The sequence below is a fragment of the Bufo bufo genome, chromosome 2 (genome assembly GCF_905171765.1).
Source record: "Bufo bufo chromosome 2, aBufBuf1.1, whole genome shotgun sequence".
In the NCBI taxonomy this organism is placed as follows: Eukaryota; Metazoa; Chordata; class Amphibia; order Anura; family Bufonidae; genus Bufo; species Bufo bufo.
In genome coordinates this window covers 202,578,303-202,593,955 of record NC_053390.1, presented here as the reverse complement: position 1 = coordinate 202,593,955, position 15,653 = coordinate 202,578,303, and the positions used below count along the sequence as shown (strand labels likewise).

Genomic DNA, 15,653 nt, shown 5'->3' with positions numbered 1-15,653 from the left:
CACCCCAAGGTATTCCGTGAGGGGCATGGCGAGTTCCTAGAATTTTTTATTTTTTGTCACAAGTTAGCGGAAAATTATGATTTTTTTTTTTTTTCCTTACAAAGTCTCATATTCCACTAACTTGTGACAAAAAATAAAAACTTCCATGAAATATCTTGGCAAAAGACAACTTTTCCCATTTTTTTTATACAAAGTTGGCATTTGACCAAGATATTTATCTCACCCAGCATGGGTATATGTAAAATGACACCCCAAAACACATTGCCCAACTTCTCCTGAGTACGTAGATACCACATGTGTGACACTTTTTTTGCAGCCTAGGTGGGCAAAGGGGCCCACATTCCAAAGAGCACCTTTCGGATTTCCACCGGCCATTTTTTACAGATTTTAATTTCAAACTACTTACCACACATTTGGGCCCCTAGAATGCCAGGGCAGTATAACTACCCCACAAGTGACCCCATTTTGGAAAGAAAACATCCCAAGGTATTCGCTGATGGGCATAGTGAGTTCATAGAAGTTTTTATTTTTTGTCACAAGTTAGTGGAATATGAGACTTTGTAAGACAAAAAAAAAAAAAAAAAAAAAAAAAAATCATCATTTTCCGCTAACTTGTGACAAAAAATAAAAAGTTCTATAAACTCACTATCCCCATCAGCGAATACCTTAGGGTGTCTACTTTCCGAAATGGGGTCATTTGTGGGGTGTTTGTACTGTCTGGACATTGTAGAACCTCAGGAAACATGACAGGTGCTCAGAAAGTCAGAGCTGCTTCAAAAAGCGGAAATTCACATTTTTGTACCATAGTTTGTAAACGCTATAACTTTTACCCAAACCATTTTTTTTTTTTTACCCAAACATTTTTTTTTTATCAAAGACATGTAGAAACAATAAATTTAGAGAAAAATTTATAATATGGATCTCGTTTTTTTGCAAAATTTTACAACTGAAAGAGAAATATGTCATTTTTTTGCAAAAAAATCGTTTAAATTTCGATTAATAACAAAAAAAGTAAAAATGTCAGCAGCAGTGAAGTACCACCAAATGAAAGCTCTATTAGTGAGAAGAAAAGGAGGTAAAATTCATTTGGGTGGTAAGTTGCATGACCGAGCAATAACGCGTGAAAGTAGTGTAGGTCAGAAGTGTAAAAAGTGGCCTGGTCATTAAGGGTGTTTAAGCTAGGGGAGCTGAGGTGGTTAATGCAGCGAGCATTTCACATTGAAGCACTGCCTCCGGAAATTTAGCATGTAGCAAAATAATAAATTGCAAGTAACTCGCTAGACTGGAAGGATTGTAAAGATGTTCAAGTTACTTTATGCATGTTCCGATTCCCGGAGTGATGACGTTCTATGCAGCATGGGCATGGTCATATGCTCTGCTGCAGCCAGGGACTGGCTTCAGTGACAAAGTGCTGCATGTGGGGACCGGAAGTTCGGGCGCTGACCGGAAAATGCGGATGCGGACAGCGCACTGTGTGCTGTCCGCATCTTTTTCGTCCCCATTGAAAATGGACCCAAAGTGCGGGCGTCTGAATGGAGCCTAAAACAGGTGTAGTAAAGGGTGAATGAGATAGGCCTACCAGCCCGTCCCCTTCCACGCCCACAGTCTTAGACCTGAGTTGAGTGGGGCGAAGTCGCTGACAGCGGCGCCACAGTTAGTTGCACCGCTACATGCGCCTGAAATACGCCTAATTTAGGCGTATTTCAATATAGTAAATGACCCCCATAGTACATAACATGTAGAAGTGTCAAGACCAACATATACCTCTCCAAAAGAGCACCTCTTTGAGAAGACCACCCCCTTGTCCAGACCACCTGCTTTCTCTTTTTAATGAGGTCTCACTGTAGACCTCACCTGGTAATCCCCGGATTCTGTTTACTGTCGCTGATAAAGTGCACACATGACACGGTATATGTCCGATAGGATGTGGCGATTGTGATGTTATAGGACAAGGTAAGCCCTCCGATAACAGACGAGCTGTGCCTTTTGCCGAGCGCTTGGTATTTAGTTGATGTAATACAATTCCCCGTCTCCCAGTCTTGTTTCAGACAAATGAACCGTCGTCGTGCTGCTTTTCATACAACAAATAATAAAGTAGCAGCACAAAAACTGCTGCCGTCTCTGCGCTTGTCTATTTTTCCTAGGTTTATCAGAAGCCCAACGCGCTTCTGTTCAGCTGAATGCCCCGCTGCTTTTTGAGTGTTTTGCTACAAGAGATGAAGGGGCCTTGGGAGCTCAATAAGATCGGGCCAGTTTTAAGGAATTGGCATCCTAAACTGCACTGGTGGCCTTGGAGGGGACCTGCCTGCTTAGTTAGCTATCGCGCCAAATTTCTCTCTCTCTCGGAAAACCGTAAAGCAGAGAGATGGCAGGGATCCTTTTCAGGCTTAATCACACTTCAGTCCTCACGCCCAACAAACTTGCATCCTTTTCCATTTGCTGTGCCTTTCTTCTCTTCCTCCCAGGTGGTTATCGGTGGCAGCGTTTTTGCAAAGCAGTCTAGCGTGTACCAGTGTGAAGTCTTTGGCTTTAGTGTAGATGTTAAGGGTTAACACGCAGAGACAGGTATGACAGTTTCCTCTAGGCAAAATAGACCTACTGAGATGGGAGCGTCCTGATTTGCTGTAATGTAATGACAATGTTCCTCCGCCATCTGTCTATACATAATGACTGCAAATGTTTGGAATAATTGTTTTTCTTCTGATGCATTAACTTTAACTTCTTAGCAGGCTGACTTTTCTGAAGGGCAGCCGAGTTTATTACAGATATGAAACTCTTGTAACGACATGAGTTGGAAAGTGAGCATACTGCCACGTAGGGTGGGTGCCCCAAAGAATAGCCATCATTTTCTTGTGAAAATCCATTCCTCTAATCCATTCCTTTTATGCCAATAAGGTTTTAGGTGCACTCTGGGCGGAGCCTCTTTGTTCAGTGCACCTGACTTTCACAGTGTTCTACCGGCTCTGAATTTGCAGGGGCGGTCAGTCAAACAAGGGGAGGCACTGGAAAACCTTATTTGTGTAAAAATAAAAAGAAGCATTTTTCTGGATTAGAGGACCGGATTTTCCAAAAAAGGGCGTAGTTATGTTTTAGGGCACCTACCCTACATGAAGGTACTTTGGGGCCAATTTTGCAGGGGACACTCCATTTAACCATTGAGCTTTTGTTTCTAGATATTTTCATTAAACTGATTGTCAGGAGGCATCTCATTGGCCGTACACGTAGTCCAAATTCAATCAAAATAATTCCGTACATCAGATGAAACTTGGCACTTTCGCCGACCAATGACCCATTGTCATTGTCTAGAAAGAAGCGGGCGTGTTTAGGGTTTCCTTTCTAGTACTTAATTAACGGGGTTATCCCATGATTAATGTAAAAAATGAAAATCAGACATCATATTGTACATGACAATCTAAAAAATAAAATAAAAGCTAGAACTAGCCCTGTACCTCACATGAATCCAAGATCTCCCCATTCATTGCTCCAGTTACTCTGCTAGATTTATTTCAAGCTCTGGGACGTACAACTTTCTCGGTGGTGTGTCTTTCTGCTGCAGCTAGTGGCAGTTGAAGGATGGAACTGAGCATGTGCTTCAGGGAGCAGGACAGAGAAATTTGAAAAAGGGCAAACAGCAGGTGGCACTATACAGATTTCAGTGAATAAGGCTACATGCACACGACCGTTATGTGTTTTGCGGTCGCAAATGAAAACGGATGACGTTCCGTATAGCATCTGTTTTTTTTTGCATATCCATTGTAATAATGCCTATCCTTGTCCGCAAACTAGAAAAAAATAGGACATGCACTATTTTTTTTGCGGAGCAACGGAACGGACATACTGATGCGGACAGCACACGGTGTGCTGTCCCCGTTTTTTGCGGAGCCATTGAAATAAATGGGTCCGCATCCTATCCGCAAAAAAACGGAACGGAAATAAAATACAGTCGTGTGCATGAGGCCTTACTCAGTAGCTATACTACATTTTTAATTACTTGCAATTACAAAAGTATTCAGATCCAGGTGCGGGTTTAAACCATGTAGAATATTTTTCCTGACACAATGCCTCTAAAGGTGTTGTCCGGGTTCAGAGCTGAACCTGGACATAACCTCTTCTTCACCTATGTAGCCTTTTTGAGTGGAGCATCAGAGCATTTCCCTTGCCCTCTGCTGAATCGCGCAGGGAAAGGGCTTTTTATTTTTTTTTTGCAGATCCAGTGACGTAACAGGTCTCTCCATGGGTAAGCTAGGCAGAGGCTTCCACTTAGGAGTGAGCCCGGTGATGTCACCGGCACTAATGGGCGGGCTTTAGTGCTGCCCTAGCCTGTAAAACAGCCTAGTGCAGTGCTAAAGCCCGCCCATTAGTACTGGAAGCCGCCTCTGCCTAGCAGTGTAAAAAATATAAACAAATTAGCCCTTGCCCTGGACGATACAGCGAAGGGCAAAGGAGAACGTCCTCCACTCAGAGGGGCTGACTGGGTGAATAAGGGTAGTTGTTTGGGTTCAGCTCTGAACCCGGACAACCACTTTAACTGTATATGGTGCAAACCGCCATTCCACGAATGATCCTTTCAATAAAGAACACTCCATAGTCAAAGATTGTTCGTCCTGCTCCCGGGGTCATTGAACACAATTTGATCAACTGTAATGGACTGAAGTGCTTATGTCTGTAAAAAAGAAAAAAAAAACTTACTTAGTCTTTTTCAAGCCTTGTTTATTCCCATATAGCAGTTGCGGGGTTCTTAAAACGTAATATTAAGACGCGCATATGGTTTTACTGCTATTTGCTACTATTTTGCGATGTGGTGGTTGGCCATGTGGTTTTTACAGGTGAAGTACCATATATGTAAAATATATGTGATTCACCTGTAAAAACCAAAACATAAAGTTAGTCAGGACATCCTGAAGTAAATGCCCAGGTGCACGTTGCCTTGGCCCTGCAAACAGTATGTGCTGACTTTGTGTTTTTGCAGTATGCATTTGGAGGTGTGGCTGCTTCCATTTTGGTCATGTACGCCTAATCGCCCATCATTCCCACAGGCTTTTTAAATGAGTCATTAAAGAGTACGGTCCAATCTAAAAGAGGTTACCTTGTCGTGGTAGATGGGCACAAATGATTTTGATATTCATTCATATAATGAACTTAGCATTAGTTAATATATTCAGTTTTTGCAGAGCATTGTTGCATTGTGTTTCACCTGTAAAACTATCAGGCCAAAAACTGCATTACAAAACCACACAAAAAAAAAAAAGTTTTTTTCCCCCTGATTTTTGATGCACACCATAGAGGCTACATCTGAGCAAACCCATAGGGAATTCTTGTGTAAGATGGTCAAATTCAGGATTTACCTATTACTTAAAGGGGTTATCCAGGAATTGAGCTCCTCTAACAGCTGATTGGCAGGGGTCTTGGGTGTTGAACCCCCACCAATCTGTTGTTGATATAACAGTTAGGCTGGGTTCACAACGTATATGTTAAATGTAAGACAAAAACAGTATGTGAACCCAGCCTTATCCTGTGGTAGCACTGGCACACACATGATAGGCAATCAGTGGGGGTCCCAGCACCCACATACCCTATGATCACCTTATTTTCTAGCGAAAAGGGGTTGAAACTGACAGCAGTTTTGCTATTGAAATTTTTGTAGTCTCACCCCAAAATACTATTTTAATAGAAAAAAAAATTAGAATTGAAATAAATATATATTATTTGTGCTGGCGTGCCTGTTATTCTTATTTAATAGATTTGTTTTTGTGTCATGTTTGTGCAGAACATATTCGCTCTCATTTTAATTTCCCCTCCTTTATTTCTTCTTAGTAATTGTAGGAATATACAAGAGAAACTGCTTGAGGGAGGAATGATGCTGGCAGGCAGACAAGACGGGGAGCTTCAGGGACCAGCGTGCTGATAAGAATGGGCTGACCACAGTTTGGAGGCTAGACATAGCCTAGATTTTATTAGGAATGTGGCCACTTACAGCTCATAAAAAAGTTGCTGCAGTTCACGAACGAAGACATTGTTCATAACTTCAGCAATATTGCTATTAATATGCTCCTGGTGTCTTTTTTTTTAATCTAGATTGGCTTATATTTCTTTTATGAAGAAATCTTTCATATTAAAAATCCACAAAGGCTTATTTACAGGTTATGAGATTTGGGCGGGATGAAATCATTGTTGTTCCAAATGAAGCCTTACATGAACCTCCAAGTGTCTCAGGAAGCTGATAAATCTGACAGGATGCCAGTGGCTTTTTATACTCTCGACACACGAATTCTCAGTGGTGCCATGAACTAAAATGCTGAAGAGGGTTTTATTAGAGACTTCATACAGCTGAGCCTGGCTCTGCATAGTCCTTACAGGGTCGCTCCCTGCCAATTCTTGTGCATTAAGTTATAACCAACATACATCAGGGTTTTGCTGGTTAACTCTTCTACCCAGGCTTCTCGGAAAGATTGTGTAATGGTTACTATGACCATTCCCTCTGGGACTTTATCGCCATTGATTGAAAATCCATAGTATGTAAACGGCAAGATAAGTTTTCTTATTCCTCGCTGTCTTTTCTATTTTCTATTATAGAAGTGGCCATAATTCACTTGGTCCAGAACATCATCCATGCTTCACTTTTCGTCTGCGAGAAGTGATGCATCGCCAGGCGAGCCCTTTATCATCCCATAATCATATTTTTTTTTTTTTACTATTCCAATATAGAGGAAGGGGTCCAGTCCAAGATGAATGGAAACCTGATGAATGGATTGGATGATGAATTTCCAACTGAAATCAAGTTTCCAGCTTTTGATCAGAGATCCACTTTAAAGTTGTTGTTTTTTGTACTGATGATCAGTCTCTGATCAGTGGGGGTCCAACATCCGGGACCACCCACGATTAGTTGTTTGAGAAGTTATCAGCGCTCACAGTAGCACCACAGCCTTCTCCAGCTTTGCCTAGGTCATGTGACGTCACGTTTATCTGTCACTTGGCTTAGGCCCAGCTAAGCCCCATTGAAGTTAATGGTTCTGAGCTGTGATACCAAGCACTGCCAGTATACAATGTATGGTGCTGTGCTTGGTAAGCTGAGAGAAGGCCACGGCGTTATTGCAACCTCTGGTGCCTTCTCAAACAGCTGATCGGTGGAGGTCCAGGGTGTTGGATCCCCACTGATCAAGTACGAATGACCTATCCAATCCAGAGTATAGGTCATCAGTATGAAACTCTCGGAAAACTCCTTTAAGGATGGGTGCACTTAGTGAGTTAAAGGGATTCTCCCACAAATGGATTTCAGACTAAAATTGCCCCTTGGTACTGCTGAGGCCATTTTGTCTGCTTTACAATTTACCTCATTTTGTAAGTATTCCTCAAAGATTGTAAGCTCTTGAGCGCAGGCCCTTCATTCCTGTTTTAATTGTTGACATGTTTGTTGCTATGTTATCTATGACTGTATTTGAACCCACTGATTGTATATGCGGAATATGTTGACGCTATATAAATAAAGATTAATATTAAGGGAGTAGGTTCTCCTGCAGTGGTGCCGTCCAAACTGAATAGAGTGGGTGGGAAGTGCCTAGTCATGTGACCGCATGTTACCGCTCACAAACCAGTTCCTCATCTGAACGCGGCATCTAAGAGAGCCGGTCGATGCTCTCATTCTGCTCACTCCCTACCGCTGTGTCAGAACCTGCGGTGGATAGTCAGCAGGATGACACGTGGGAAGCGTTTTGACAGTTCCCTATATTTTATCATTTTGTCTATTGGCCTGCACAATATCTCTTGCAGAAGGAAGAGGCAAGGAACTTGCAGATTCCAGTTCACTTGTGGCCTCCTCTTTCATTGTCGTCTCGATGCTGGTGTCCATTGCTCCCCTTTTCCCTCAGTGCAGCAACAGTGACAAGGAAGCAGGGCCTGACAGGATATGCTCGACCATGGAGGGGATATACATAGCTTGAACGCAGAAATTGGCCAGACAAGTAAATCTAGGGGGTGCCATCACTGTTATAGGAAGCATAAAATGTAATTGGAGTAGATTACAAAAGTTACGTTTTCTAGCTAATCATACTTTACTACTTAGGCCTTACTCAGACTTGTGTATTTTATATTTGTGTGCGCAACAGACCGCACACAAAGCCATTGAAGTCAGTAGTTCAACTCAAACATGCACTATTCTGGTCAGTATTAGACCCATTTATTCAAGTTTGTGATGCAAATGGACGCCATATGGACGTCCACACAGAATGACATCTCTTAACTGAACTTGGATAATGATTGTACACTATAATGGACTAAGTTTGGTTCACTGGAAACTAGACTCAACATAAAATGCCTAAGATCCAACCAATCAACCTTGTCATTTCACTGGTAAAACGCCTTAATTGGTTGTCTAGTAGCTCCTCTGTGGTACTACATGTTCTGTAATGCCACCTGTCTGTGCCAGAATGAGCTGCTTCTTTGGATTTGGGTTATTTTGGATTTGGATTTTATTTTTCTGGTACATGTATGTACTATCCAAGACCCTGAAGAAGCTCCTGTCCTGACCACAGAAAGTCATCTACAGCCTCCAGCATCTATTCCTGTCTGTCTTAGTTATCAGTTTATTTTTCTTAAAATTTTTGATATTTTTGGACTTTGGAACCAATTACTAGTTTTCCATAGAGTTATGGACTCAAGTTACAATGCTTTCAACATACAATGGTCGTACCAGAACCAATTAATCTTGTAACCTGAGGGACTTCTGTACAGGCAGAATCAGACATTACACAGTAAAAAGCTAATGAACAGTTAAAACAAAAGGAGTGAGGACCCTGCATCACAAGAGCTTACAATCTAGTTAGTAAAGATAGTGACAAGACTACAGAGTACAGAGAGGCAAAAGATGTTCTTGTTTAATATGTGGATGTAGTCTTCTAGGTTTTTCTAGATTGTTTTTATTTATTTTTTTGGTAACAATGACTTTCTGCTGACAGGCATTGTAAGTCGAAAGTGTTTGAACTCCAACTCTGACATCTTTGAAATGTAGATGTGCGCCCCAGACTAAGTCATTTAATCTCTAAACTCTTTGGAAGAAGATCAGTTCTAAAACTTGCATTTATTCATCATTGCTATGTGATAAAAATAAGCCAAGTATTCTTTCCTTGACTCATCCATTTGATTCTCTCTAGGTGAGCAAGGCTTGGAGAGCTCTTGCTGAAGATGAGATGTTGTGGTACCGTATGTGCCAACTGGAGGGGTACTTGACTGACAGACAAGTTACAGCATGCTCGTCTTGGAAGGAAGCTCTGAGAGAAAGACGCACTCGGGAGAGCATGCTGAGGACAAACTGGAAGGTACCTTGCCCCACTCTGTGTGCACAAATCTGTAACCACATTACACGCTCTAAACAAATCTCTTGCTGAGCTGAACTGCTTACCCTGCTGGCATCACTGGATTAAATAATGGCTTTGTGTACTTAAAATGCTTTTTTGGTATCTCAAATTTGTACATTTCATTCACTTCATAGAGATTCTTTTAACACTATGTATATAAGCTGATAAATACGACATGATTACTGTTGAATGTACAGTGTGGAAAGTCTTTAGACGCTTTTACTTTTTTTCCAATTTTGTTATGTTGCAGCCTTGTGCTAAAATAAAACAAATTCAAGCTTCCCCCATCAGTTTACACCTATTACCCCATAATTAGAAAGTGAAAACAGAATTTTAGAAATTTTTGCAAACTTGTTAGAAAGGAAAAACTAAAATTTCACATGGACATAAGTATTCAGATTCTTTGCTATAACACTTGAAATTTAGCCCTGGGGCCTCCCATTTCTCTTGATCGTCTTTGAGATATTTCTGCACCATGACTGTGGTAAATTAAGTTGACAGGTTATGATTTGGAAAAATACAGCCCGGTCTATATAGCTGTCAGTGCATATCAGAACAAAAACCAAGCCATGAGGAGTAGAGAACTGCCTGTAGAGATCAGAGACATGATTGTGTGGAGACACAGATCTGGAGAAAGGTACGAAAAAAAATCTACCACACTGAGAGTTCCCAAGAGCACTGTGGCCTCCATAATTCTTAAATTGAAGAAGTTTGGAACAACCAGGACTCCATTACCCCGAATAAAATTTTTCATGAACATAAGTATTTAGACCCTTTGTTATAACACTTGAAATTTAGCTCTAATGGCCTCTTCATCTTCATTGAGATATTTCTACTCCTTGATTGGAGTCCACCTGTCGTAAATTTATTTTGACATGATTTAGAATGACAAAGCCCTGTCTATATAAGGTCTCACAGCTGACAATGCATATCAGAGCAAAAACCAAACCATGAGGGGGAAAGAACTTCTGTAGAGTCCACACAGGGTTGCATGGAGGCACAAATTTGGCGAAGGGGTACAAATACATTTCTGCTGCAGTGATAGTTCCAAAGAACACAGGGGCCTCCATAATTTTAAAATGGAAAAGGTTTGGAACAACCAGGCCTCTTCCTAGAGCTAGCCACCTCACCAAATTAAGTAATTAAGGAAAGGGGGCCTTGGTAAGAGAGGTGACCAAGAATCTGATGGTCACTCTAGCTGAACTCCCAAGATCATGTGTGCAGTTGTGAGAAACTTCCAGAGGGTCAACCATCACTGCAGCAATCCACCAATCTAGTCTTTCTGGAAGTGTGGCCAGAAATATGCCTCTTCTCAGTAAAAAGACACTTAAAACTTTGCAAAAAAAATAATCTGTTGGCCTCTCAGACTGTGAGAAACAAGATTCCCTGGATTGATGAAACACGATTGAACTTTTTGATCTCAATTCTAAGCATCATGTCTGGAGGAAATCGGGCACTGCTCATCACCTGCCTAATACTATACCTGCAGTGAAGCATGGTGGTGGCAGCATCAAGATGTGGGGGTATTTTTCAGCAGCTGGGACAGGGAGACAGATCAGGGTTGAGGGAAATGGTGCAAACTACTGAGATATTCTTAATGAAAACCTGATCCAGAGTGCTTTGGACCGAAGGTTCACCTTCCAACAAGACAATGACCCTAAGCACACAGCCAAGGCAACACAGGAGTGGCGTAGGGACAACTCTGTGGATGTCCTTTAGTAGCCCAGACAGAGCTCTGACTTGAATCCAGTCGAGCATATCTGGAGAGACTTGAGAAAGTTGGATGGGGAACATTGTTGGACAGCCAGACAGAGCTTGAGAGGATCTGCAGAGAAGAATGGCAGAAAGTCTGCAAATCCAGATGTACAAACCTTGTGGCATCATAACCAAGAAGACTGGAGGCCTTAATTAGTGCCAAAGGTGCTTCAACTATGTACTGAGTAAAGGGTCTAATTAGTTATGTCAATGTCGAGTTTTAGTTTTTCCGTTTCAATAAATTATTAAATATTTTGAACATTCTATTTTTACTTTGAATTCTGGAGTATTGATTGCTGGATGATGGGGAAAAAGTCATTAGATACGTCATAACAAATCCGTCTCACCTGAGACGTGTGCTGAGACAGTTGGGCATCATGGTTTTGGTCCCATCTCCCTATGTGCAAACGAGCTCCCGTTAGACTTCAGGGGCAGACGTGAGTACGTCCTCGCTGCCTGGCCCTGTCAGTCTATGGTGGGGGAATGGGAGGATGCTTTTGGGAGCAACAAGATGTCACTGCACCACCCTCATTGCTCGTAGGGTCTCATTTGCATATTATCAAATATCAATTTTCTCAAGAATGCTGATATCTAGGAAGATGGGATCAAGACCATGGTGTTCAACTGTCAAGCTGAATCTGTTTTATAGTGATGACGGAACCCTTTTAATTTTTTTTATAAATTTTAGCATAAGGCTGCAACATAACAAAATGTGAAAAAAGTGAAAGGGTCTAAAGACTTTCTGAATGCATTTAGTTTCCTATAGGTGTTATCCAAGTTTTTTTTTTTTTTTTTTTACTTTTCCCCCAACCTGTGAAGAGATCTATAATTACCTACTCCCCGCCACTTTGTTAGGCATCCGTAGCTCCCGAGCTGTCTTCACAGGAATTCTGGTCTCTGCCTTTAAACCTACTACCTAGATGTGGGCACATGCGCAACGGCAGCCAATGACTGGCCTCAACTGTGACGTGTCTTCAAGTTGCACATCATTGCTGGGTCATGTGCCACTGGAGAAAAATCATTGGCTACACAGCGTGAGTGACCCTGCCCATGCTGGAAGTTTACAGGTGTGGACCGGAAGTCTGGTGAAGACATTTAGAACCCTCTGAGCCCAAACGGTATGGCGGGGAGCAGGTAAGATCTCTTCACAAGTCACGATGGATGCCAGGTTTGCACGGAGAATAAAAAAAATAAAAAATAGATAACCTATTTTAGATTCTGTTATGAGTTTAAAAAGATGCAACTTCCAGGAGTCAACAATAAAGTAATTAAGTAATTATGTTGACATTTCTTTACTATGACCACTCAGAATTGCACTGACAAATGGTCTACTAGGAGGGTGGCCTTCTCAAACTGTTGTTTTTGGAGAGATTTTTACTGTGTATCTGAGGGTTTGAATGGAGAAATCAACTTCTTTAAGCTTGCTCTAGATGATCACTATAGAGGTTGATTGCTATGAGGATAGCAACTTAGATGAGTTTTTTTACATTAGATAATTTATACGTAATTGAATGTAAACACATGAAATGTACAACCCAAGTTTCAAAAAAGTTAGGGCGCTTTGTAATGTAAAGAAAAACAGAATGCGATTATTTTCAAATCTCATAGACCCATATTTTATTCACTATAGATCATAGAACACATATCAGATGTTTAAATGTGAGTCATTTTACCATTTCATGAAAAAAATTAACTCATTTGGAACTTAATGGCAGCAAGATATCTCAAAAAAAGTTGAGACAGGGGCAACAAAAGGCTGGAAAAGTAAGTGGTTCTAATAAAAAACAGCTGGAGGAGCAATATGCTACTAAGTCACGTGACGGTATTAGAGCACATTGGAGAGGCAGAGTCTCTCAGAAGCAAAGATTCGCACAGGTTCACCAATCTGCAAAAAAACTGCTTCAAAAAATTGTGGAACAATTTCAGAGAAATGTTCCTTAACCACCTCCTGTCCGCCCATTGAAAATAAACGTCCGGGAGGTGGTTGTCTATCTCCTAATGGACTTATTAAAAAGTCCTTTCAGAGATCGCAGCTGTACGCTAATCGTGCAGCTGCTGATCGGGTTGCCCGCTGTCAGTGACAGCAGGGCAACCTTTAGAGAAGGCAGGGACAGTGCCCAGGTGTCCCTGCCTTCTAGACCGCTGTATACACAGCGCTCACCGCATGCTACGGTTTTATCTCCGGTGAAAAAAACTGAAGACTTGCCTGAATGCCGGATCCGGCATTTTTTCCTATAGGTATGTATTAGTGCCGGATCCGGCATTCAGAATGCCGGATCCGTCTTAACGGTCTGCGCATGCGCAGACTGATAAAAAGGTGAAAAAAATAAATGCCGGATCCGTTTTGCCGGATGCCCCCCGGAAGACGGATCTGGCATTTCAATGCATTTTTTCGACTGATCAGGCATTTTTAAGACTGATAAGGATCCTGATCAGTCTTACTAATGCCATCAGTTGGCATACGTTTTGCCTGATCCGGCAGGCAGTTCCGGCGACGGAACTGCTTGCCGGATCTCTCTGCCGCAAGTGTGAAAGTAGCCTAAAAGCGTTCCAAAGTTATTACCACATAAGGTGAGATATGTCAGATTTGCAAAATTAGGCCTGGTCAGGAAGGGGGCAAATGGCCCAGATGTGAAGTGGTTAACATAAAATTGTGAAGCCTTTGAATATCACAACATCTCCAGTACATAATATCAAAAAATTCTGATAATCTGGAGAAATCCATGTGCGCAAGGGACAAGGCTGCCGGTCAATATTGGATGCTCATAATCTAATGCACAATCTACTTAGCCACAGAATGGGAAGTTTTACTCACCCCAAAGAGACCACCTGAGGGAGAACAGACACCTATCCGCCTAATCTCCACCTTTGATGTGGCAAAAGCAATGCTTAGCAAATACTGGCCCATCCTACGGATGGATCCTGATGTGACACATAACATCTCTCCTTACCCCAGTGTCACATACCGTAAGGGTAGGAGCCTTAGGGATTGCCTGGTACATAGCCATTATGTGACCCAGGTTGTGCCTGGCACATGGCTAGACTGTCGACCCTTGGGCATGTATAGGTGCGGGACATGTAAAGCATGTCATTTTATTTCTGTATCCAAGACGGTTACCTGCTCTGCAACTAATAAAACTTTTTCTATCCATGATTTTGTTAACTGCAAAAGCAAAGGTGTTGTTTACATCTGCCAGTGCCTTTGCCCTAAGGACTATATCAGCAAGACTTTTAGATAACTGAGAAGGAGGATATGCGAACATGTCAATGACATACGTAAGAAAAATATTACGCCCATTGCCAACCATGTAATTGAACATCATACAGGTGACCCCCGAGTTTTGAGGTTCTCTGTTTTGGAATTGGTCTCTCCCTCTCCTAGAAAGGGGGATTGGGACAGGAGAATTCTTCAAAAGGAGGCAGATGTAAATCCCAGTCACCCTCTGGTCTCAATGAGAGGTTGACCTTTAACTGCTTTATCTAGTATAGAAGGCTCTCCCACGATGCTCAGTATTTTAAAATAATTTTTGCTTTTCCTTTTTCAGTTATGCCTCTCCTTCCTATTATTGACAGCCCAAACTGGTCATGAATGCGGGAAGCATTCAAATAGTTAATAAGTGATATTTTTATCATCATTTACATCCACTCTATTTTTGTCTATATCTTATCAACATTTAGGACAATTTTTATTACCACTAGTGTCCATTCTATGGGGTGCGGAGGGCACCAAAGAAAAATGGGGCGGGGGCGTAATTAGAGGTTAATCTTTCATTTATATATATATCCTATCATCACCTACCAACACCTTGACCGACTGGTGTCTGTGTCTGTTCCCCTGATCTCCATAGCGCTTAGCTGTGGAGGCTATTTACATCCTAGTACCTGGGTCTGCAGCGCTACCAAGCGGCTGCTATCCGCAGGTTAACCCACACACACCTTCTCATACCTCCGCTTCCGGGCGTCGGTTGGATTCACTAAATCGCAAGTGACACATGCGTTCCACAGACCTGAAAGTGATGTGCGGCGTTTGTTCCACCGGCCGGAAGTACTTCTTCTGATGCGAGTTGGCGTGCAACGGCTCACTATTTATGACCCTCCCTAACATCCTGCCTCTCTGCATCATCAAGCACCCCACAAGAGACAGCCTGGCGATTTTTGGGCACTTCAGATGTGAGTAAGACCCCCTACTACTGTGCTTTGGTGATCTTTGGATTAATTGCTCTTTCCTTATGGGCCTCTATGTGTTTTGCTTTTAGGTTGTATCCAGGAACATGTGATGTGTAATCATTTTTGCCCCTTTTTCCATTTCTACCTAGTCTGACTCATTTTTGTGTCTATCTAACTGTATCAAGTGTATCTTCTGCTTGATGGGACTATTTCTAACTAGTACCGACCCCCTGCGGAACCCATCCGGGGGAAACGCATCGGGGTGATGTTATAAATAACCTAAGTCATCTAGGGCATTCCAGGGTTTTGTAGGACAGGTACGAGGACAGGGAGACCCCACCATCAGGGGTTGTCCCTGGGCTGAGGTGTTACTAGGGTCTC

At 42.1% G+C, this 15,653-nt stretch overlaps 1 protein-coding gene across 2 annotated transcripts in view; it reads left to right on the top strand.

The window, feature by feature from the left end:
- Window positions 1-15,653, top strand: part of FBXW8 (F-box and WD repeat domain containing 8) — a 143,419-nt gene that overhangs the window by 24,076 nt on the left and 103,690 nt on the right. For both annotated transcript variants that reach the window (XR_005776142.1, XM_040416037.1), the window contains exon 3: window positions 9,147-9,311. Coding sequence is in view for 1 of the 2 variants with exons in the window: in XM_040416037.1 (XP_040271971.1) it covers window positions 9,147-9,311 (165 nt within the window). In the remaining variant the exon portion in view is untranslated. The remainder of the gene's footprint in view (window positions 1-9,146; window positions 9,312-15,653) is intronic.